The sequence below is a fragment of the Pyricularia oryzae genome, chromosome 1, assembly GCF_000002495.2.
Source record: "Pyricularia oryzae 70-15 chromosome 1, whole genome shotgun sequence".
In the NCBI taxonomy this organism is placed as follows: Eukaryota; Fungi; Ascomycota; class Sordariomycetes; order Magnaporthales; family Pyriculariaceae; genus Pyricularia; species Pyricularia oryzae.
In genome coordinates, this window is record NC_017844.1 from 170,249 (window position 1) to 191,562 (window position 21,314).

Sequence of the window (21,314 nt, forward strand, 5' to 3'; positions counted from 1 at the left end):
AATTCTTGCAATCTTTTGGACCGAACGAACACGCTGTGGCACAAGTCTCCATTTTACTTTTTTTTTATTATTTGATTCCCTCAAGTCGCGAATATACATATCTTTAAAAATGCTGGGGACTTCAAGATCGGCCCAGGTAAGTAGCGGAATCAATTCACTTATCCAGATTGATGTACCGTCCTTTTCATGCACGTACACTGACACCTGGCCCTCGTCCTTATCCAGTGCCTCGTGCGCGCCGCGCGCAAGCCGCAGCTTTTCCAGGCCTCCAAGCAGGCTTCACGTACATTCGCGACCGTCCAGTCCGACATCTTCAAGCCCTCAAAGTATGGCGGCAAGTACACCGTCACCCTGATCCCTGGTGACGGTATCGGTGCCGAGGTCGCCGAGAGCGTCAAGACCATCTTCAAGGCGGACAACGTTCCCATTGAGTGGGAGCAGGTCGAGGTTTCGGGTATCGCCGACAGCGCCGCCCCCTCCGGCCGCACCGAGGACCTTTTCAAGGAGTCGGTCGCGTCGCTGCGCCGCAACAAGCTCGGTCTCAAGGGTATCCTCCACACACCCATCAGCCGGTCTGGCCACCAGAGCTTCAACGTCGCCATGCGCCAGGAGCTCGACATCTACGCCTCCATCTCCCTGATCAAGAACATCCCCGGCTACGAGACAAGGCACAAGGACGTCGACCTGTGCATCATTCGTGAGAACACCGAGGGTGAATACAGTGGTCTGGAGCACCAGTCCGTCCCGGGTGTTGTCGAGTCTCTCAAGATCATCACCCGTGCCAAGTCTGAGCGCATTTCCAAGTTTGCCTTCAGCTTTGCCCTCGCCAACAACCGCAAGAAGGTTACTTGCATCCACAAGGCCAACATCATGAAGCTTGCCGACGGTCTTTTCCGCAGCACCTTCCACCAGACTGCCAAGGAGTACCCGACACTCGAGGCTAACGACATGATTGTCGACAACGCCAGCATGCAGTGTGTCAGCCGCCCGCAGCAGTTCGATGTTCTGGTCATGCCCAACCTTTACGGTGGCATCCTGTCCAACATCGGTGCCGCCCTGGTTGGTGGCCCCGGTATTGTCCCTGGCTGCAACATGGGCCGTGATGTCGCCGTTTTTGAGCCCGGCTGCCGTCACGTCGGTCTTGACATCAAGGGCAAGGACCAGGCCAACCCTACTGCTTTGATCCTGTCAGGCTCTATGCTCCTGCGCCACTTGGGTCTTGACGACCACGCCAACCGCATTAGCAAGGCCGTCTACGCCGTCATTGCCGAGGGCAAGACCCGGACACGTGACATGGGCGGCGAAGCCACCACCAACCAGTTCACCAAGGCCATCTTGGACAAGATGGAGACTTTCTAATTTATAGTAAGAAACCCCACACGACTTGGCGCGATTCACAAGATTGTATGATCAGTAGTGAGGCCCTACCTAGCCTCTGGGTTTGTTCCGCATCCGTCGCGTTTCCAAAGGAGCACACGGTTTGAGGGCTGCTACTCAAGGTACGTACCCTTGCCATAGGCCAAGTGGAAAGGAGTGCGAAAACAAAACAAAGCGACAAAGGACAAAAGGCACGCTCCAAACCTAATGGAGACGTGTTGGTGGTTTTGATACGGGAATGACGAGAGGCTTGATGGGTGATCTGTATTTTAGGGTAGACTAGGATACATGGCAATTTTTTTTTTTTATCTTGCCCCAATGCATCTGACTGTTACAAGATATGAGTTCAGCCGACAACTGGCAGGGTTGGTACCCCGTATGTATTGCGTTGCTTTTCTTATCGACCATATATCAGGTTTTTACGGTGTATCGTACAGTAGTTCGGACGAAAGCAAGCTGAAAATGTGTTGGCAGCTCCATGCACCAACAGTATGCAGCTCCCAGTATCGTCACTAAAAAATGACGGACAGGCAACGGCAAGGGATGGCGCATGGGCTGAGGTGCATAGGTAGGTACCTACCTAGGTACCTTGGTAACGACCAGGTTTCCCAGCTTGACAGGTACTAATTAATCTATCTACCTTATGGTCCTTGACCAACGGAGTACCCCGTATGTATCTAACGTCAAATAATGGTCCCATCTTGCCGATGTCATCACATTCCTGTCAACAGTTTTGTCCCCGCATATGTATAAGCATGCACCTGTTTCCAAGCATCACGCTCACACACAAGTGCGATCGGTTGCATGCCTGGGTCCGGCCAAGATAAGAGGAAGGAGGAGGAGGAGGAAGAAAACATAAGTAAGCTGACTGTGACCTGGGCACTCCATGACCACACCACTTGCAGGCATTCCACCATTCTAGTTCTGGACTTGATTCTCTCGATTAGGATTTGTCTAGCGCTGGCAGTTGGGGCATCAGATGCATGTGGTCATTCATTCACCTGTTCCGACTCCTGGCTGACATTGTAAGTGCGACATGACAGATTTGATTGATTGTAGCGCCCATGTAGGCGAATGTGTACTACCAAAATTTGCCACCCACACTGCTACCTTACTTTCAATTGCGAAACAATCACTGACTCTGAGGCCAACAGATCATTTCTCCGATGTAACATCACAATTGAAGTTGGACAAGTTCCTGTTTCGAAACTGTTCTCAATCGGTCAGTTTAACACTGCAAGAAGCATTCTATCCTGGATAGGTCAGGCAGGTAATTGATAAGTAATACCTAAGTATATGTAGGTACGCAGTAGATAATCTGTTGGATAGCTCTAGCGACGCCATTTGGATTGTTCAAGGATATGCAGCCTTATGAGGATCAGCAAGTATAAACGGGGACGCTACCTCTTGGGTGTGCTCAAACGTCACTTGGGCAAGTCTCCGCCCTCTCTCCGTCTAAGCGGATTTCAGAACCAGAACGTGGAGTTTTGAGACGATTGGACCCGACTAAGGTTGTGTGACCCCCAGGAGAATCTCTGTACGGGGAAGCTGTTTCTATCCAGTTAAAACGGCCAATTGTGCCAGGGATGCCGTTTTCGGGTGAAGATGTTTTGTTACTGCCTTGCGCGGACAAGGTCTAAAAAAGATTCATGTAACCTATTTCGGTACCACCCCAGGAGCCGACCGACCCCTTGATCCAGAAAGCAAATTGGAAAAAAAAAGGTAGGGGTAGGGTAATCCAAAAAGGAAGAAGAAAGAAAAAAAGCCATTTAGCGATCTCCCGTCAGCGTTGGGATTTCTCCATAAAGGTAATAAGACACGCGTTGATCAGAGCTGGGCGAAATTGTAACAAAAGCAAGTTGCTCGCTCTCTTTTTCCCCCATGTAGCGTTGCACCGCCATCATCATCTACTCACCTCCAACTCGGCTTTTGAACGAGGTCAGGTGGAAGCCGGGTAGGACAGCGAGGCTTTAAGTTGATTTACTTGAAAGGCGTTTCTCAAATCAGCCATCCTTGCATGCATTGAACGGTTTGTCAAAATTTTCAGTGCGTGGAGGATGCCAACCTTAAATCAACCAGTTTTGCGCTAGATCTTTCACATGTCTTTGCTCAATTCGCGTTGATTAGCACTTCACCCGCCTCTCCAATTCAGCATTGGAAAACTACTGTACTACCGCGCAGGAGCTGCAAGGTTTGCGGCAAAGGACAGACGGGACACGCCGTACGAAATGGCGGGGTCTCCGACGCCAGACGATACCGACAACAGCTGGGCCAATGCAGCTTCAAAGCGGGAAGCCGTTGGCGTGTACACCAGTTCCTCAGCTCAGCTGCAACAACCATCCGCATCATTGGCCACCGACCAGGGTCACCAGCAGCGTCAGCAACAGCAACAGCAGCAGCAACAACAAGAACAACAGTACCACGATCAGCAGTCAACTTCCTTTCAAATCCAGCAACAAGAACAACCGCTCGATATAATATCTCCCGATGTCTCCAGGAGCAACACCGTCACCTCCAATGTCTCGTCAATCGCGACCCAAGACAAGGCGCTAGACGCCGCCGGCGCATACAGCACCCGCGCGAACCGCCATCTGCCCGCATGGAAGGAAGAGGAGGCTGGCGCAGCAGTAGCATCGGCAGCTAGCCTTAATAACCACAGTAACACCAACGCTACCCCATCAACTGGGTTCCCTCAATCTTCAAGTCCACCCGCCATGGAGCAATCACAGGGTGGCTTTTTTTATGGCCAATCGCCCAACCAATCTCAGTACCAAGTTTTGCAGGATGCCAATGGACAATTCTACTATTCCCAAAGCCCAGACCAGCATCCTGGAAGTGGTCAGTTGTACCAAAGTCCTGCGTTTATGCCTCCTCCTGGTCCATACTCCCAGACTTCGACGGCGTACAGAGGTGCCGGTGAAATGCATGACCCTCCACAGTCGGCGTTCCTCATCGACAACAACGATCCTAACAAAGCTTCCGGGTACCGCAATGGCGATAGCAAACAGGGTATCTTCCGCCATACAATACATCCCGAGTCTCCACCTCTGTTGCCGCCGGGGGCGCTGCCGCCGCGCCCCAGCCGCAACGAGTTCAAGATCTTCGGCCGTTGGCGCTGGCATTCGTGGTGGGGTATGTTTCTCTTCGGCATTTTTGGTATCGCGTGTGCCATTGGTCATCATGCCTGGTACAGCTCTTTGCACGGCAAGAAGGCCGAGCGCCAGCTGGAGTATGTTCGTTACGGGACCATCCTCGCCTTTGCGGCCAAGGCTGGCCTGAGCGCCTCCATAGTGACGGCCTATCGCCTGCGGGTGTGGACGACGGTGCGCACGCGGTTGATGAGCGTCAGGGCACTTGATTCCATGTTCGCCGCGACCGAGGACGTCACGGCCTTTTTCAACTGGGAGTTCATCAGCCGGGCCAAAACAGTGGCCGGTCTGGTTGCCTTTGTCTGGCTTTCTCCCTTGATTGTTATTCTGACTGCAAACACATTGATGGTGGAGATGCAGCCGTCGGAGCACAAGACGTTTTGCCCGAGCGTACGGACTCTCAACTTTGGTCTGGAGGAGACCAATGACTGGCGCAAGCCAACCCTGGTCGACGACATCAGGTCAATGTCGCTGTCTTTTTACAACTCGACCATTACTGCAGCCGACGACCCTCCTCCCGAAGGCTGGTTCGATTATTGGACCGGCCCGTCACCGAAGCTCGAGCAGGCCGCCACGATTCCAGCCTTTATGGAGATGGTCAGTGCCCGCCAGAATGTATCTTCCGACGTTTGCTCTCAGGGTTGGGATTGCCTGTACAACATCTCCTTCACCGGCCCTGGCTACAAGTGCACCGAGCTTGCGAGCGGCGTTGGGTCGGTACCAAAGATCTTGACAATGCAGTCGGGTTTCAAGGCCAAGTCTCCGATTGAAACAAGCTGGCTTCTTCCCAAAGGAAGCCATGCCTACTATGCCTTCAACACGGGTGGAGAATACTCAAGGACGCAGATGAAGGACGTCTCACCTGGCGGCAAGCCCATAGGCGATTTCAGCAAGGGAGGGTCTGCGCCAAAGTACCCCCCAAACATGGGTGCTTTCCGCACAGATCCCTTGATTTGGATAGGATATTCCGAGACTACCAAGCCCTACGACCGGCTGCCTGTGAACCGCAGCGATCCTGAGTGGGACAACGCCTTCGTTCCCAAGATTTTTGCTTGCGAGCACTACGAGACCAAGTACACTGTTCAGTTCAACCACACTGGCGGTGTGCAAAACACAACTGTCTTGTCCCGGGAGTTTATAAGACCCATCATAAACACGACGTATATCCCGAGACTTGATGCCCAGGATGGTACCAACGACAACACGACGGCTGTACCCCAGGCGAACTACGTCAAACCGCAGGACATTGCCAAGTACCGGCTCACGGCCGGGTATTACGGCATGGGACAGCAGCTGCGGCTTTTCCTCAATGGAACCGTGTCCATGGATGGACCAGAAAGCACACCATTGTCGAACCCGAATGCAAACACAAAGGCCATGCAGACAAAGCTACTGGAGAAGCGGCTGTACACACCGTACAACAACCTGATGGACCGGGTGCAGGGTCTCTATGAAGACATGCTCCTGTCCATATTTGCGGATCCTCTTTTGAACATTGTAGTCTGGGCTGCGAAGCCAAACGAGCCCAGTGGCCTGCGCACTTCCCAGGCTGCTGCAATTGACAACAAACAGGATCCCAAGGACTACGAACACCCCTGTGTCAAATCAAAAACGGACAACGTCTTTGTCTACAAAAAGGCCGACCTCTGGGCGGTGTACACCATCGGCATCGGACTCACCATGCTCGGCATCGCGGCCGGGCTCTGGGCCGTCATCTGGGAGGAGCGACAGGGCGGGCGCATCGCACGCAACACGCGCTTCAGCAGCATCGTGGCGGCGACGCGCGGTCCGGCCCTCGACGGCGTGGCTTGGTGGGCCGTGGACCGAGGTCGCGTCCCCAAGGACGTCATGGCGGCGCGGATGGGCTTTGGCCTGCTGCCGAGCGAGTACAGGAAGAGGCAGAGCGGCGTCCCCATGATGGGCACGCCCGGCATGCCCTCGCGGCAGTTCAGCTCCGACGCCTTCAGCTTGACTGAGAGGAGAACCATCAGCGGGTACAGCTCGGCGAGAGCGGCGTCGCCGACTGCGAGCCTGCGGAGGAGGGGGAGGGATCCGCTCATGTACGGGTTTGGACTGGAGGGTGAGGTTGAACAGCCTACCACCAAGCTGCCCAAGTTTGGCTAAGGGACGAATTTGAGGATTTGTCTCGGGATTTCTTTTCTTTTTTTTTTGGGAATATAGGATATTCTACATTTTAGCGAGCGTGCAAAAAGCGAAACTCATTTTGTCTGCTGTTGAGATTTTCTCGGCACTTGGTTACCAACAATACTCTACCTATGCTACACCTAATCAATAGCTCATCACACAATACTGCAGTCGAACAAGCTCCGAGATGTCGTGGATCTGAATGAGATTAACAAGTCATGTGAAACCGAGCTTCTGACAACAAGGTGCTCCATTTATATACCTAGGTACTTGGGCTCCATGATATCGACACTCACCTGTCTTTCGAAAATGACCACCGCCCCACGCTCTGCCAAGCAAAGCTATTCGTATCCTGTCGACCGGACCAAGAGCCCAGGCTTAACGACAATACCATTCGACAGTATGCCCAGCACTCCCTCATCTTTGAACGCCGCCCCCACATGACCCTGTGGCCAACAGGCCGCCATCCAACTCTTCGTCTCGGCAGCGTTGAGTATGCGGTTGAGGTGCGGCGTGTTTGGTGGGAATATCCTCCACGATACGGGCGGTAATGGGAGCGGAGATGGGGACGGGTATATTTTCGATAATGCTGGTGATGGTATGGGCGAGCGTATGGGCGGTGGTGCAGGCGACATGTCGTCGCAACCACCGTCGCAGTCGTCATCCCCGTTCTCGTACTCGTCCTGATGGTCGTGCCACCCCCCATAGCCGCCTTGGTCGGAGCATTTGCTCCGGCCAAACACAACGTGCAGTTCTCGAATCGGCAGCAGCGTCAGGATCCAGGAGACTACATGCTGCATGTGCAGATGCTCGGGCGAGAACACACCAAACGGCAACGCTAGTTTCGTCACCTCGGCGATGTAGGTGTGCGGCTGGCCGTGGCTGACCTGGAAGAGGTGCGTTCGCGGCTCGTCGATCCAGGCCTTGCGACTTGATCTGTTCCGGTTGTACCGGCCCGGATCGGCGCCCATGTCGAGATAGAGAATGTCCTTCTTTGGCAAGAATGGTCGCCGTGTGGGCCAGTGGTGGTTTTTGCATTCTTGCTCCTCTTGCTGCTCCTCCTGCTGCTGCTGTTGTTTTCTCAAGTCGCACGCCACTCGAGCACGCATGCGTCTGAGAGCGTCTTGTATTATATATCGAGACTCCCGGCATACGTGTAGGCCGACGGGAAAGGGCTCATGGACTTGCGGCCACTGGTCCCCTGGCTTGACGGGAAAGAAGCCGAGACTGTCTGTCATGAGGAAGTGGACTTGCGGAGTCTGAGGCGGGATGGTTTCCAACCAAATCATGAGTCGGAGCTCAACTGGTAGGTGATGATATGTGGGCATCTGGTTTTGAACGTCGGCTGCGATCGTCTGTCGTTTGAAGTGAGACGAGATCCTTTTGACTTCCGCTTGCTGATACAGAATGAATATATTTCCGAAACCATGGTCTGGACAGGGCAGAGATCAGCCCTTTTATACCCAAAAATAATCTCCTAGTTGTCACAAAGTTTGGAATATACATGCAGTAGGAAATGTTGGGTTTATAATGCATGTTGGAGTGAAGCTTGACAATGAGTAAAAGAAAAAGGCAATCATGCGAGCTCGGTCGTTTGTTTGCCTGTGACCTGTTCTGTTGACTGCTTGAGCAGCTCAGGTAGCCAAGATAGTTAGGTAGTTATATGAGACGGGCTGTTCCGGTTGCGCTGTAGATTTGAGACCTTCCGACTCCCGAGTGCAGTTCTTGACAACCTGATATAATATTCTTGGTGGCCGCACGTGTCAAAGTTAATTTTGCTACGTGTGGTTTGCGGCTTGACGGAACCGGGTTGCCCAGCCACATACCGTCGATGGACTCTCATGCTGCTTTCATGACTGCAAGTGTTAGCCATCGACTGTGCTGTCATGTTTTTCCCTTTGGTTGGGTGGCGCACCAAAGCGAATAGTAAAAACAAAGATGAACATTAAAAAGGATTCGGTCGTGAGGCGAGAGACCTTGACTCTCCTTTTGCATCAAATCTTAGCAACAGGTGCATCTATCACATGCTTCACGACACGTTGTACATATGGGAGGCCTCTTCTTTTCGAAGCAAGAACAAATCCTCGACCGTAATGTTATTTTTTCTGGAGAGTTACCGACTCTATAGTTCTACACAATTCTTTGTACATTATCGATTATCGACGAAAGAGACATACGTGATACGTCTTGACAATCCAGTCGCCTGACGCCAAAACACAGTCATGCATTGGATTAGGGCAATGGCCACGAAACCTTGTTAATTTTATGAATTGAGCCGCAAAAGCTCGGCTTTGAGGCAGAATAACCATACAAGTATTTTGTCTAATTATGGCACATCACGTCACGAGGTAGGTGTGGATTGCTGCCCGAGCTCACAACTGTGAGAGGTTGCCTGGGCCTGTCAGAAGTGTTTGTACTTGAGCACCCATCAGCAGGATCATCGCCAAGAAGATGATGGTGAGCGGGAAAATCAGCCATTCCCAGCAGGGGACAGTGCAGATAGCCATTTCCCACACCTCGCCCCGAACAATAGCTCCGCCATAGTTGCTATCGCCACATTCAATCTGCCATTCTGGGTCGCCGAGCCGAATTCTGTTCACGACGGCTTCAGCGAATAGACTCGGGGCATTAGATATCGATTCGAAGCTTGCGTTGCGTCCTTTTTCGCGGAGCCAGCCACCAAGAGGACAAGGCAAACAGACCTGGGTGACTAACTGCTTGGTGTCATTAGTGACTAACTACTTGGTGTCATTCCAATGGAGGAAGTTGTGAAGGCTCCCTTCAGAGCCACAACAAGGACGAGGTTGGAGATCTCCAATGTCCACAATCGCCTCATCGGATGTCTCTTCTGCCCTGTGTGGTATTCGCCATGTTGAGAAGTCATGTCCGAGTCCAGTTGGTTGTCATTGTCGACAACAATCTACCGAGTGTTGAATATGGAGTGCAAGCTGAAGAATGGATCTAAGCGGCTCCTTGAAGAAACTTTGGGCGGCAATATGACCTATTTCTAGACTGACTTTGGGAGTAACCCTACAGTGACTCATCATCCTCAACTTACTTGCCATGGGAACGAGGGAGCCCGGAGAAGGACAAATAGAAACCCAATGCGCACACCGCCCAAACTGAAATATATACTGCACACAGGCTATACATGCCATATATCTTCCTGAAACTACCAAAACCAAGTAAAAAAAACTTCTTCGCCGACTCGAGCAGTCCTGATATCGAGATCTACATAATTAGCTGACGAGCTGTAAAAAGTCTACTCGTTCGTTGTAGCAATGAAACAGCCGCAGTTACCCCTGATTTACAAAGTAACCGCACTGCACGTGGTGGAGCGTTTCCCCGGTCGCCCACCGGCTTCGGTAACAAAGATTCCAGACTGGCGGAGCCTCCGCCGAAAATAGCCAAATGGAGCTTTACTTTCCTTTTGCGTGCGGTTAAAAATTAGTTCGTCCTGATGCTCTCGCCCATGGTACTTTCGTCCAATGTTTTGAGACGACAAGCCCTTGGGGATCTTTGGTGCGTCCCGAAATAAATGATCTTTACTATATACATTTTACAATGCCACCGCCGACTATGTGATGCAAATCCGACCCGCATAGTATATATAGTCCCTACCTACCTTGGCTACCTACCCAGTACCAGGCCAGTTGGTTGAATTCATGCCGCGATTCACTCCAAAGCATCAACTGCAGAGGAGTGGTCGCATTCGTGCTAGTCGCCAGGCAATAACTGCTAGTCTAGTTTTTTTTTTTTTTTTGTCAAATGAATAAATCGAAAGAACAAATTTAAAACCCTCCGAAAGCAAAATTACTTGCCGGTTTACGGAGTGAAAAACCAGCAAATATCCTATGACAAATAACGGTTTAGGTACACGGGCTTCAAGGTAATGGATTATCATCCGAGTTGTACATGGTATATCCTATGATTTCGAGTCAGCCTTCACCGAAAGCGCATATCTGACGCGTGTTTATAAAGTCTAATGGCGAGGTTTGCAATGGGTAGCTTGCTTCACGAGCTTACGTAGACGCCGTACATTGATGCAATATACTTGACATTGACATCAGTCTGGGGCTCGAGACCAGTTGACACTACTATAATTTTACCGAGTAAGTTATATTCCAAACGTGACTTGCGGAGAAGTGATAATGGAAAGAGCCTTTTGACTATGTAGTTTTTGTAGCCCATTGCCTGACGGTATACTGGACCCAGTACCTAGACCTAATGTGTTCGGCAAGTGGAGAACTTCACCTCGTACCGTACTATAGTTTACGAACTGGGTGCAGCTCTGAAACGATCCGTGGGGCGGTGGCCGGCTGGCTCGAGCTTTTGCTACCAGACCGTGGTAGAAAGTTGCTAACCCCCAGCTGGCTCGCTTGGCTCGCTAGTGGGGATTCCACGCGACGTAATACCTCCATGCCAGCGATTTTTTTTTGTCTCATATCATGCAGCGCGTCCACTGGTCGCTCTTCCCACAAAAAAAAAAAAGTCCCATCTTTGAAAGCTCGATCCGGGGTGCAGAATTAGCTTGCATACGAGGGATATAAAAAGAAAATGGCCAATCTGACGTCTTCTTGATTGGATTTTTTTTTTATTTGAAGGTGGTCTCTCTGCGGAGAAACGATGTCATCGGTCCTCTGCCTAGTTGTGTTGTCAGTGGAAAATTTTAGCCAAAAAAAAGTGAAAGTTCAGCCGAAAGGATGTCATGTTTTCGGTGGCGCAAAAACCGGATCAGGGGGGGTGCACAGGCTCCGAGGGGAGGAAAAAGGGTCTGGAATGGGTAATTGATGGCGTGGGATCTGGAGGTGGGGCAAATTCTTTTTTGCTACTGCGGCACGGACATTGGAGTTGAATCGTCGTCTTATCATGTTAATAATGCAGAGCTGACATTCGCAATTACACCGAGGTTTTACAAGGACGATGATCTACCTATCCAAGTACCGACTTGTCTCAGAAGAAACTTATGCCAGGTTCTCTTGACTTGCCATCTGAAAGCCGTTGACGCTCACAGGGTGAGTGGCTGAGTTTATGAGCCTACCTTGGGTAGATAGGTAGCCAAGTAGGTATGGAACTCGTGGGTACTTACTGGACTCCGGTGGAGGTACGGAGTAGCTTGGAGTGCACGCGGCACGACCCACACATCCCGTCCGTCTTTGCATTTGGCTGTGCGAATGGAAAATTTCGTCTTGTCAAGTCAGAGTTTGGGTTCCGCTGCCCTGTCAGCTTACCCCTGGTTCTTTTGCCTCCCACATACCTGCAGCAGGGGTTAGCCACTAAGGGTGAATGACAGTACAGGTACAGTAGCTTCCTCTCACTGACGACGAAAAAACATTCTCAACCGATAGAATTGAACGGCGACAAAAAAAAGTTTCCACGTGCATCTACGGACTATAATGATGAATAGTTGAAATCTGTGTCAATTACACCACACGGAATCTCGATTGTATTACTTAAGGCTGGATGAGATTAGGAAAGTCAACATGAGCTGACAACTTATAGTAAAAATTGAGACCAAAATGAACTTTGTGGCGGGGAAGGGATGATAATCCATCACGTGATTCCTGGACATTTGGTTGGGCTGGGCTCCCTTGGCGAGCAAATCATGGAGGCCAACCCCCGTTTCAGTCCATCTGTTTCCGTTCTCTGCAAACCTTTTGAACCCTCCCGACCGTCCCGCCAACCCTATATACCTTGGGCCTTGCTATCTGTTGTAATTTCATCGAAACTACTTCTCATTCTTATTCGCGTCCCTGGTTTCTACAATATCCGTACAGGAAGTTCCTTCTAACGGCCATCATTGACAAACGAGACTTGTCCGATCCTCGCCTTACGTTGAACAATAGATTGATTCGAGTCGTGCCACTTTCGCACAGTTCTACCTTACCGTAGCTCCCACGCCACAAAAATCCAACAGCCCGCTCAACCCACCATTTCCGTCCATCAACACCTTTTGTCGTCCCATTCAATCACCAACAGTGGCCGATGTTCCTTCGCCGGCTAGGGCCTGCCAAATGTCTTCCAACTGAAATTTCCCAGGTCTCCGGCTCCGCCTTGTCCTGTTCAAGATGATGCGGCGTCCGCCTGGACCCGTTACCCACCAACAGCGAAAGCTTTTGATTGCCTTTGCCGCCATTCTACTCCCATGGCTCGCCCTTGTTGACGCTCAGCAGCAGCAACAACAAGCAGCAGTACCGAGTCTCGATAGCCACGCCCTTCACGGCCACAAGCTCGACACCCGCACGATCGATACCGACATTCACATCGGAAGCCCTCGACGCGGTGAAGAAAAGACCAGTCGTAGCGATGAAGGCCCTCGACGCAGGCACGAATCCCCCAGACAGCGGGGTGAAGAGATGGCGCAGCGCCACCCAAATGCCGCCGCTGCTACCATCACCCGTGGCATTATCGAGACAGTAAAACGCAAGAACACAGACATAAACACTCGCATACCCAACAAGCATGACACCTTACTCATTCCAGATGAGCGCGCCCTTGCTACTGTAGCTCTGGACCAGCTGTCCGTTCGAGCACCAGAACCCTTCAGAGACGATCTCAGCTCCATCAAGGCTGGGCTCGCTACGCCGCATGTTGCGCGGTCTCTGGACGACTGGGAAGTTGAAGATTTTGTCATTATGGCGACCGTCGATGGAGACCTCTATGCCTGCGACCGTCACACCGGTCGTGAGATTTGGCATCACAAGATGGACAGCCCTATGGTCGAGGTCACTCTCCACCGGGCAAATGTGTCCGTTCTCGATTCCGACTATTCGGATATCGACCATTACCTGTGGATCGTCGAGCCCACGCAAGATGGCCAGCTCTACTTTTACATACCCAATCGAGGGCTGGTTCCTGCCGCCCTCACAATCAAGCAATTGGTGGATGAACCTTTCCAAGGCAAGAATCCAGACGTCTACTACGCTGGAGATAAAAACTCGGCCATGCTTACCCTTGACGTACGCACGGGGAAAACGGTCAAGTACATTGGCTCTCGCAAGAATCACATCGAGACAAAAGACAGCTGCATTCGCAGGGACAACTTCATGGTGAGCCCTGACGGCGATGAGGAGTGCGGAAACAGTGGTACCATCACCATTGCTCGCACCGAGTACACTGTCAGCATAAGCAACTCTGAAGGTTTGCCGATTGCCACTATCCATTATTGGGAGTGGAAGCCCAATCACTACGATATGGACCTGGTCGCCCAGTACAGGTCCACCATGGACAACCAATACATTGCTACCGGTGCAAACGGGGTCGCTTATGGTTTCGATCACACTCGTGCACCCGGGAATCAGCAAAGGTTCCGACACACCTTCAGCTCTCCTGTCGCCCGCGTCTTTGACGTCCTGAGACCTCGTGGTGCCCCTGCCGGCAGCAGCCCTGATCTCAAGATACTGCCTCAGCCACCTATGCCTTTCAGCGATCAGGCTGATCTCGACAGACGGCGCAGCAAGGTCTATTTGAATCGGACCGAAACGGGCGGTTGGTACGCCTTGGGTGGAGTTTACTATCCGCTCACGGAGCAATCAAGCGAGGCGGTCGCCAGCAAGCACCGTGGTGCCATTGAGGAGGACATTTGGGAACGCATGGATGACAATATCCTTGACAAGCTCCTGATTGGGACACACAGCCTCAATGGGATGCCGCGGGATGGCCGTGGTGATGGCAACACAGGATCCAACTTTCAGACGCTTCCTGGTCATCAACCCGACCCTGTGCCTGATGAGCAGACGGCCAGCACTTCCATTTTGCCACAGTTTCCTCGCATCCCCTCGGGGAACACTACCGAAATGATTGAGAAGGTGCGGAGCTTGCCTCTCACAGTCGCCGATCTCGCTGGCGCTCTTTTCACCAATCCGCTCTTCATCATACTCGGATTCTTTGCCTTGCTTTACAAGCAGGACGACATGAGGAAGTTGTACAAGGAGTGGAAGGCAACCAAGGTCGGCCCCGAGTCAGGCCGAAAGTCCATTGAGTTTTCCCTTGCATCCTCCAAGCTTGACAAGAAGCCTGCCGACAGTTCCGGGATAGAAGTTTCGGACATGACAAAGGATGAAGAGAAACTTGCTCCGCCCGCTGACTCGACCAAGTTGTCGGACCCGGCCGTCCTTCAGTCCGAAGCAGATCCGGTAGTGACTGCAGGTGTCGTAACACCCAAAGCTCCGGAGCTCCCAACAAACCCGGAAACATCGGGCAGCGGAGACGAAAAATCAGCAAGGACTGCCGACACTGACAAGCAAGATGCGACATCCCAGGCTGGTCCTAGCGTCAAAATTGAAATCACCCCTGAGTCTGGGAGTAAGCCTGGTGAGGCTTCTACTGGCGAATCTGTCGATGGAGTTGCCGCCAATGGCACACCAAGCCCAGAGCCAGAAAAGAAGAAGAAGGCACACAGAGGAAGGCGAGGCGGCACTAAGCATCGTAAGAAGAAGCGTGAAGGATCTGTCTCTCGGGACGACGACCCTCCCCAGGCATCCGTCAGTGAGATCGTGGATAAAGCCAAGCAACTGGGTGACGCACCCCGTCGAATCGAGCCTGATTTGCGTACCATCATCGACAATGTGCAAGATCTCACGGGCCCCATCTACAAGATGGGCAGCCTCGAGGTCAACGAGGACCAGCAGCTCGGTACAGGCAGTAACGGCACCGTCGTTTTTGCCGGGAAGTGGGATGGTCGTGACGTGGCAGTGAAGAGGATGCTCATCCAGTTCTACGACATAGCGTCTCAGGAAACCAGGTTGCTGAGGGAGAGTGATGATCACCCGAATGGTAGGTTCAGATTGTTCGCTTGGCACCGGTATGCACTAGTTTACTAACCCGTTGGGCAGTAATTCGGTACTATGCGCAACAATCACGTGACGCTTTCTTGTACATCGCCCTTGAGCTGTGCCAGGCATCTCTCGCCGAAGTGATTGAGAAGCCCGCATACTTCAAGAACCTGGCCCAAGCTGGCGAAAAAGACCTTCCCAACGTACTATACCAGATCACCAACGGTCTCAGTCATCTGCATTCCCTACGCATCGTTCATCGAGACCTCAAGCCTCAAAACATTCTCGTGAACATGGGCAAGGATGGAAAGCCACGATTGCTAGTCTCAGACTTTGGTTTGTGTAAGAAGCTTGAGGGTGGTCAGAGTTCGTTCGGCGCGACAACGGCACACGCTGCCGGTACCACGGGATGGAGAGCTCCCGAATTACTTCTCGACGATGACGCTCGTGACAACACAGCGACCATGGTGGACGCGAGCATGTCCTCGGCTCACAGCGGCTCCGGGAGCGTGCAAGGATCAAGCGATGTTCCCAACAGGCGAGCCACGCGTGCCATTGACATCTTTAGTCTCGGGCTGGTTTTCTTCTACGTCCTTACCAAGGGCTCGCACCCATATGATCGTGGCGACAGGTACATGAGGGAGGTCAACATCCGCAAGGGATCTTTTGATCTTTCTAGGCTGGAGGTCTTGGGCGACTACGCGATGGAGGCCAGGGATATTGTGGAACGAATGTTGAGCTTTGAGCCTAGCGAAAGACCGACAGCTCGTGATGTGATGCGGCACCCGTTCTTCTGGTCGGCCAAGAAGAGACTGGCGTTCCTTTGCGACGTTTCGGATCATTTCGAAAAGGAACCACGTGATCCACCAAGCTGGCCCCTCCAGATATTGGAAGAAGCCGCGCCCGACGTCATCACGTCTGGGGATTTCCTTCGACAGTTACCTAGAGAGTTTGTCGATTCGTTAGGAAAGCAACGGAAGTACACGGGATCAAGAATGTTGGATCTGCTAAGGGCGCTCCGCAACAAGAAGAACCACTACGAGGATATGCCCGAGTCGCTGAAGAAGACGGTTGGACCCTTGCCAGAAGGGTATCTGAGTTTCTGGACAAGACGGTTTGACACGCTGCTCATCAACTGCTGGAGGATCGTGATCGATTGTGGATGGGATGAGACGGATCGATTCCGAGATTATTATGATCTCCCAGGGACTTGATTGCGTCTGTAGCGTGGATCTTTTTGGCTGGCGAACTGTCAATTGAAAATGGTGTGCTAGGATGGGGCAGAGCTGCCAAGCAATGCCTAAATAGCGGTCAGTATGTATCCTTCGCCAGATTGGCTTGGTCAAAAAGCAAAGTTAAATGTCAATATCGTCGGTTTGCGTTAGCATCTGGTGACGATTGTGTCTCGCAAGGCTTTTGCGTATCCTGATGAAAACGTCAGTGGTATATTTCCCGGAGTATACGGAGTATACGAGCAACTGGCAGTCTCATTCAATGATGAATCTAGGTATTGAACTCGGATCGCATAGATGGGGAAGACGCAACCCCATAGTTCGGACGGCGATCCGCAAGGCGTTCGGCTAGAATCAGCCTCGACACTTGGCCGTCGTAGATTCGTAAGCCTGGCAACACGAGGCGGGGTGATAGTCGAGGCCCATGCCCGGAGAAGAAGTGAAGAAGACAAGACTGTTAACGGCTCATTTGCAACAGGGAACCGTGTGAGGTGCTAAATATTACTTATTTCCGGAAGGGGAAAGAAAACAACACATGTAGGGACCAACTAACGATTTCTTTTCCAAGCTAACAAGGTTAGTGCTGTTTCGAATCCGAGCCTTCCTCGTGTGCGGTCACTTTCTATTCTATACCACTCGATTTCCTCGGTCTTTTCCTCTTGCTCACCTATGATGATTCTTTTCGTTATTTCGCCAACAGGAACTCTGGAAGCCACGCACACGACGGGGTCGTATTAGACAAGATACAAGGGCTGTGAAATCGAACTAGGGGAGGGAATATACGCCAAATTTGACAAAGATGGGACCATCACCGCTCGATCCATTCTCCTACTACGACGATTGGTTCTTCACGACGTTCCAATCGACCCCGTCCTGCCCCGGGTTCGGCTTGGCCTACTGTCCAGCGCCGGAAAAGGCGTGCGCGAGGGACCCCACGACGGGCCGGCGGTACTGCTGCGATGGGTCCAAGAAGGACACCAGCGTGTGCTGGACGCTCGCGACGGACTGCAAGCAGGACGGCAGCACGAGCAGATGCGGCGGCGGCGGTAGCAGCTCGTGGTGCTGCCTCGCGGGCACGGAAAAGTGCACAGAGACCAAGAACCAAGTCAACATCTGCTGGAGCACAGGCTGGGACCCGCTCAACAACGTCACGCAGGAGGACATGGCAAAGGTCTACAGCAGCCTGAGCTCGGCGCAGCCGTCGGCCACGTCGCTACCCTTCGACGTCGCCTCCATCATCAGGGCGACGGCGACGGCGACGGTCACCGCGGGCAGGGCCCTCGACGACCCGGCGCTCGCCACCACCACCGGCCCGAGCGGCCCCCTCAGGCCCACGGGCCCGCCCGACGGATTCGGGTTTCGAAACGGCGTGACCAACCAAAACGAGCTCAGCGGGGGCGCGATCGCGGGCATAGTCGTCGGGGTGCTCGCAGGCGTGGCCCTGATCGTGGCCGGCGCGTTGTGGTTCGTCAGGCGGGAGCGGCAGAAGCAGCAGGAGGAGCACGTGTGCTCGCCCGAGACGGCGGGGGTTACGGCGGCGGCGGCGGTGGTGCCGGCCAAGGACGAGACCAATATCGATGCGGGGAATTCGAGCGGCTCGGACCTCGGGCCGGCCGAGATGGAGTCGGCGCAGATGCACCACGTCGTTCCGGACCGGGGGACGAGCGGCCAAGGCGACGGGCCTGTTCAGCGCGGGTCCGTCGGGCAGGACGACATGCTTTTTCAACGAGGGGCGGTGGCGGCGCATGAGCTGCCGCCCGAGAACCAGCAGCCTGTCGAGCTGCCTGGGGATTGTGTGCCCAGGGTGATGCACGAGATGCCGACTGCGGACGAGGTCAAGAAGTCGGACTCGTGACTGGAGTGACGTTCGGGGGTGGGATTGCCCGATTTGGGGGAGTCATTTTGCGTGGTGTGTTACTTGTTGTTTTAATTGACCTACCTTAGGTACCCTAATCTTTGCCGCAGGCTTTTTGATACGTGTGATGGGCTGCATAAGATGGACTGGATTAATTTCAGAGCAGAGAGTACTAATGCAAGGTTGAAAGGATTACGAAAGGGGAAGGCAAGCCCTTGAAAATGCAGCGTCTACTCAGACACGAGCTGCAGGATGAGTTGCTAGGTACCCTGCATGAGGCGATCGTTGGTTCCCCCCCCACTTCCCTAAAAGTGCGTGCGGCTCCCAAAACAGCAAGACGTCAACCGCCATTTCCGTTTTCACCTTGGGCCCAGACCCAGACCTAGGTAGTTCTAGCGGGTTCTCAACCTCATTGCAGCAGGAAACCACAAAAAAATCTTACTTTGCTTTCGCAAACTTGTTCCACAATGGCTCCTCCATCAGTCGGTCCAAACAGCTCTCCTCGACACCAACCAAGACCTCCCATCCACCATCCGGCAGAATCGGGAAAACAACCTGCAGTCCGTTGATGACGCCCACGTGTGGCGACCTCACAGCTTCGACCCTGCCCAGCCTGGGTCCCCACTCCAGCCCGTACAGCTCAAAGCCGACCCAGCTCGTTTGGATGCAGTGGAAGCCGGGGACGTCGAGGAACGCAGTGGGCACCAGTCGGTTGACGTCCTCGAGCTTGGCCGCCAGCGTCATGACGTCGTCGGTGTGTTCCTTGGTCGCCCGCGCCACGGCCTTCCTGATGAGCACGGCCAGATCCGCCACGCTCGTCTTGGCCGAGTCCAGCATGTCCCGCACGCTGGCAGACGCGGCCACGTACTCGAGGAAGCAGCCCAGCGTGGCCGGGTGCACCGCCGGGTTCGTCCTCTGGCGCCCGTCGATGGCGACGTTGAACACGGAGACGGGGTCGCCCTCGAGCTGGTCGAGCATGTGTCCGTGCTGCACCGACATGACGGTCCGCCAGAGTAGGGCCGACAAGGCGTCGTTGGTCGACACCCAGTCCTGGCCGCCAATGTCCTGGAGCGCCTTGGTCTTGGGGTCGGCTTCGGTCTTGAGCTCCTTGAGCGCCTCGGGGGAGAAGTAAAAGACCTTGCCGCGGTGGGCATCCGACAGCATCTTAGGCGGCATGCCTGGAGGGGTAAAGGGCAGCACCGTGTATTCGGGGTGGTCCTCAGGGCGCCCGGCATTCTTGCCGCTCGGCTTCATGATCTGCTCACGGTCCGTCCACATGGCCGAGTCAAAGACAAGCGGCTCGGTGATTTCCACTCCTTCGGCTTTCCTAACCTCTTCGGCCCAGATGCGCATCCATTGGTGGAATGTGGTGCCGTCGCCAAACACATGCAATATGCACCAAGTCAGAACCAGTCCGCCCTCGATGAAATTTGCCTGCAGCAAAGAGATTGGCAGACGCTCGCCGGGCTGAGGCCACACTCCGCGCCGCATGACAACATCCGCCTCGAATGCAGAAACAGGAAAGCCCTTGTCCCGGAGTTGGGCGTGCGTCTGGCCAAACGTCTTCCTCAAGTCCTTGACGGTGATTTTATCGATTTCGTCGTCGGCCGGCATCTCGACCGGCTTGAAAACGCCCTCCTGGCCGGCGTCCGGATCCGGCATGGCCTCGCAGCGGAGGATTCCCATCCGCTCCTTGGTGGCGTCATAACCCGTTTGCAGGGCCGCTGCCACTGCTTCGAGGTCATAGTCCTCTGGGAGGGCAAAGTTGAAGACATAACGCAGGTACCCCTTGGGGCCGATGCGCTCTATTTGCGTCAAGCGAGGGACCTCCGGGAAGCTGGTGACGGAAGCCATTTTTTATTTTGTTTTATTTTTTGGTTTAAAAAGGGGGGTATATGAGAATAGATCCATGTGGTTACACAAAGGGAAAAAAGAGAAAGGAACCGCGCGTCTTGGTGGTTGGTTGGCATGCAGATCAATATGATATGTGCTGGATGTCAGGCTAAAGACACCCCACCTATGGGGAAACTATTAACCTATAAGGGAAACACTATGATCCTTCGGGTAAACGGCAAAGGCCCCATTTCCCCAATCAGCAGTGTCCACCACGCTACTATCTGAGTAGGTGTTATTCGTATTTAAGACCTCCCTGCATCAACAGCAACGTTTCCCCTCACACCCCACGAAAGGCCCACTGATGTTGGTGAGGGTATGGAGATTGAAGATCCAATTAAGGGCTGTTGGGCTGTGGGCCCATTTAGGCCATAGTATGTGAGTCTATGTGGTAATTAGACACGACGCAACCATGTGCTAGGCCAGTATTGTCAGCAGAACACTGACCGTATCTCGCATCGAATTTATCCAGAAGCCAGTTCAGTCAGCTATCTGGTGGAATATTCCTTTAACACGTGTTTCGACGCACTTGTTTTCACCTGCTCGGCTACTAGAACTAGACCTAGTCTAGTCTAGAACTAATGCAAGGGCAGGCAACTAACAGACCACATTTGTCAATCTCGCCTCATGCCACCAAGACTTGTCCTCTTGGCATAACCAAAAAAAGGACCCACTAACACAAGTTCAAACTCGGGACCTCTGAACCCTGGGAATTTTGTGGGCTGATAGGTACCTGGTCGTTATTCATCACCCTTCCACCAATCATGGCAAGTGTGATGGTCTGCGGTTGAACAAGTCTCGCGTGGGCTCGGCACAAGATGTGATGCCAATGCAAGTGATGTGTTGTGTACCACGGCCTAATGCCCTGTCAAAGTGGCAAGCTCCTGTC

At 53.0% G+C, this 21,314-nt stretch overlaps 7 protein-coding genes across 8 annotated transcripts; 4 read left to right on the plus strand and 3 right to left on the minus strand.

The window, feature by feature from the left end:
* Positions 1 to 18: 18 nt before the first annotated feature.
* On the plus strand, positions 19 to 1,822 carry MGG_01995 (isocitrate dehydrogenase subunit 1). The gene is made up of 2 exons (XM_003708688.1): positions 19 to 136; positions 226 to 1,822. The coding sequence occupies exons 1-2, from the start codon at positions 110 to 112 to the stop codon at positions 1,357 to 1,359; spliced, it is 1,161 nt and encodes a 386-aa protein (XP_003708736.1). The 5' UTR covers positions 19 to 109; the 3' UTR covers positions 1,360 to 1,822.
* A 215-nt stretch (positions 1,823 to 2,037) lies between these two features.
* MGG_01996 lies at positions 2,038 to 6,902 on the plus strand. 2 transcript variants are annotated; one of them, XM_003708690.1, is made up of 3 exons: positions 2,038 to 2,455; positions 2,532 to 2,599; positions 2,680 to 6,902. In XM_003708690.1, the coding sequence occupies exon 3, from the start codon at positions 3,606 to 3,608 to the stop codon at positions 6,648 to 6,650; it is 3,045 nt and encodes a 1,014-aa protein (XP_003708738.1). In that variant the 5' UTR covers positions 2,038 to 2,455; positions 2,532 to 2,599; positions 2,680 to 3,605; the 3' UTR covers positions 6,651 to 6,902. The 2 variants fall into 2 exon arrangements, with proteins under 2 accessions (XP_003708738.1, XP_003708737.1); XM_003708689.1 differs by having other exon boundaries at positions 2,038 to 2,402.
* On the minus strand, positions 6,864 to 8,164 carry MGG_01997 (uncharacterized protein). Its single transcript, XM_003708691.1, has one exon. The coding sequence runs from the start codon at positions 7,997 to 7,999 to the stop codon at positions 7,013 to 7,015; it is 987 nt and encodes a 328-aa protein (XP_003708739.1). The 5' UTR covers positions 8,000 to 8,164; the 3' UTR covers positions 6,864 to 7,012.
* Positions 8,165 to 9,978: 1,814 nt separating this feature from the next.
* MGG_13671 (uncharacterized protein) lies at positions 9,979 to 10,712 on the minus strand (the record flags this gene model as incomplete). The annotated part of the gene is made up of 3 exons (XM_003708692.1): positions 9,979 to 10,098; positions 10,310 to 10,414; positions 10,698 to 10,712. The coding sequence occupies 3 exons, from the start codon at positions 10,710 to 10,712 to the stop codon at positions 9,979 to 9,981; spliced, it is 240 nt and encodes a 79-aa protein (XP_003708740.1).
* Positions 10,713 to 12,353: 1,641 nt separating this feature from the next.
* Positions 12,354 to 16,875, plus strand: MGG_15988 (IRE protein kinase). Its single transcript, XM_003708693.1, has 2 exons — positions 12,354 to 15,446; positions 15,506 to 16,875. Exons 1-2 carry the CDS (start codon positions 12,740 to 12,742, stop codon positions 16,657 to 16,659), a joined length of 3,861 nt encoding a protein of 1,286 aa, XP_003708741.1. The 5' UTR covers positions 12,354 to 12,739; the 3' UTR covers positions 16,660 to 16,875.
* Positions 16,815 to 19,677, plus strand: MGG_15989 (uncharacterized protein). Its single transcript, XM_003708694.1, has 2 exons — positions 16,815 to 17,253; positions 17,378 to 19,677. Exon 2 carries the CDS (start codon positions 17,477 to 17,479, stop codon positions 18,530 to 18,532), a length of 1,056 nt encoding a protein of 351 aa, XP_003708742.1. The 5' UTR covers positions 16,815 to 17,253; positions 17,378 to 17,476; the 3' UTR covers positions 18,533 to 19,677.
* On the minus strand, positions 18,641 to 20,637 carry MGG_02000 (uncharacterized protein). The gene has a single exon (XM_003708695.1). The coding sequence runs from the start codon at positions 20,384 to 20,386 to the stop codon at positions 18,971 to 18,973; it is 1,416 nt and encodes a 471-aa protein (XP_003708743.1). The 5' UTR covers positions 20,387 to 20,637; the 3' UTR covers positions 18,641 to 18,970.
* Between the last annotated feature and the right edge of the window lie 677 nt (positions 20,638 to 21,314).

Bases quoted from the DNA above. Each gene is read 5' to 3' on its own strand.
- MGG_02000 (XM_003708695.1), bottom strand. From the start codon at position 20,386: ATGGCTTCCGTCACCAGCTTCCCGGAGGTCCCTCGCTTGACGCAAATA.
- MGG_01997 (XM_003708691.1), bottom strand. From the start codon at position 7,999: ATGCCCACATATCATCACCTACCAGTTGAGCTCCGACTCATGATTTGG.
- MGG_15988 (XM_003708693.1), top strand. From the start codon at position 12,740: ATGATGCGGCGTCCGCCTGGACCCGTTACCCACCAACAGCGAAAGCTT. The intron at 15,447-15,505 runs GTAGGTTCAGAT...CCCGTTGGGCAG, and splicing joins GAGTGATGATCACCCGAATG to TAATTCGGTACTATGCGCAA.
- MGG_01995 (XM_003708688.1), top strand. From the start codon at position 110: ATGCTGGGGACTTCAAGATCGGCCCAG. The intron at 137-225 runs GTAAGTAGCGGA...GTCCTTATCCAG, and splicing joins GGACTTCAAGATCGGCCCAG to TGCCTCGTGCGCGCCGCGCG.
- MGG_01996 (XM_003708690.1), top strand. From the start codon at position 3,606: ATGGCGGGGTCTCCGACGCCAGACGATACCGACAACAGCTGGGCCAAT.
- MGG_15989 (XM_003708694.1), top strand. From the start codon at position 17,477: ATGGGACCATCACCGCTCGATCCATTCTCCTACTACGACGATTGGTTC.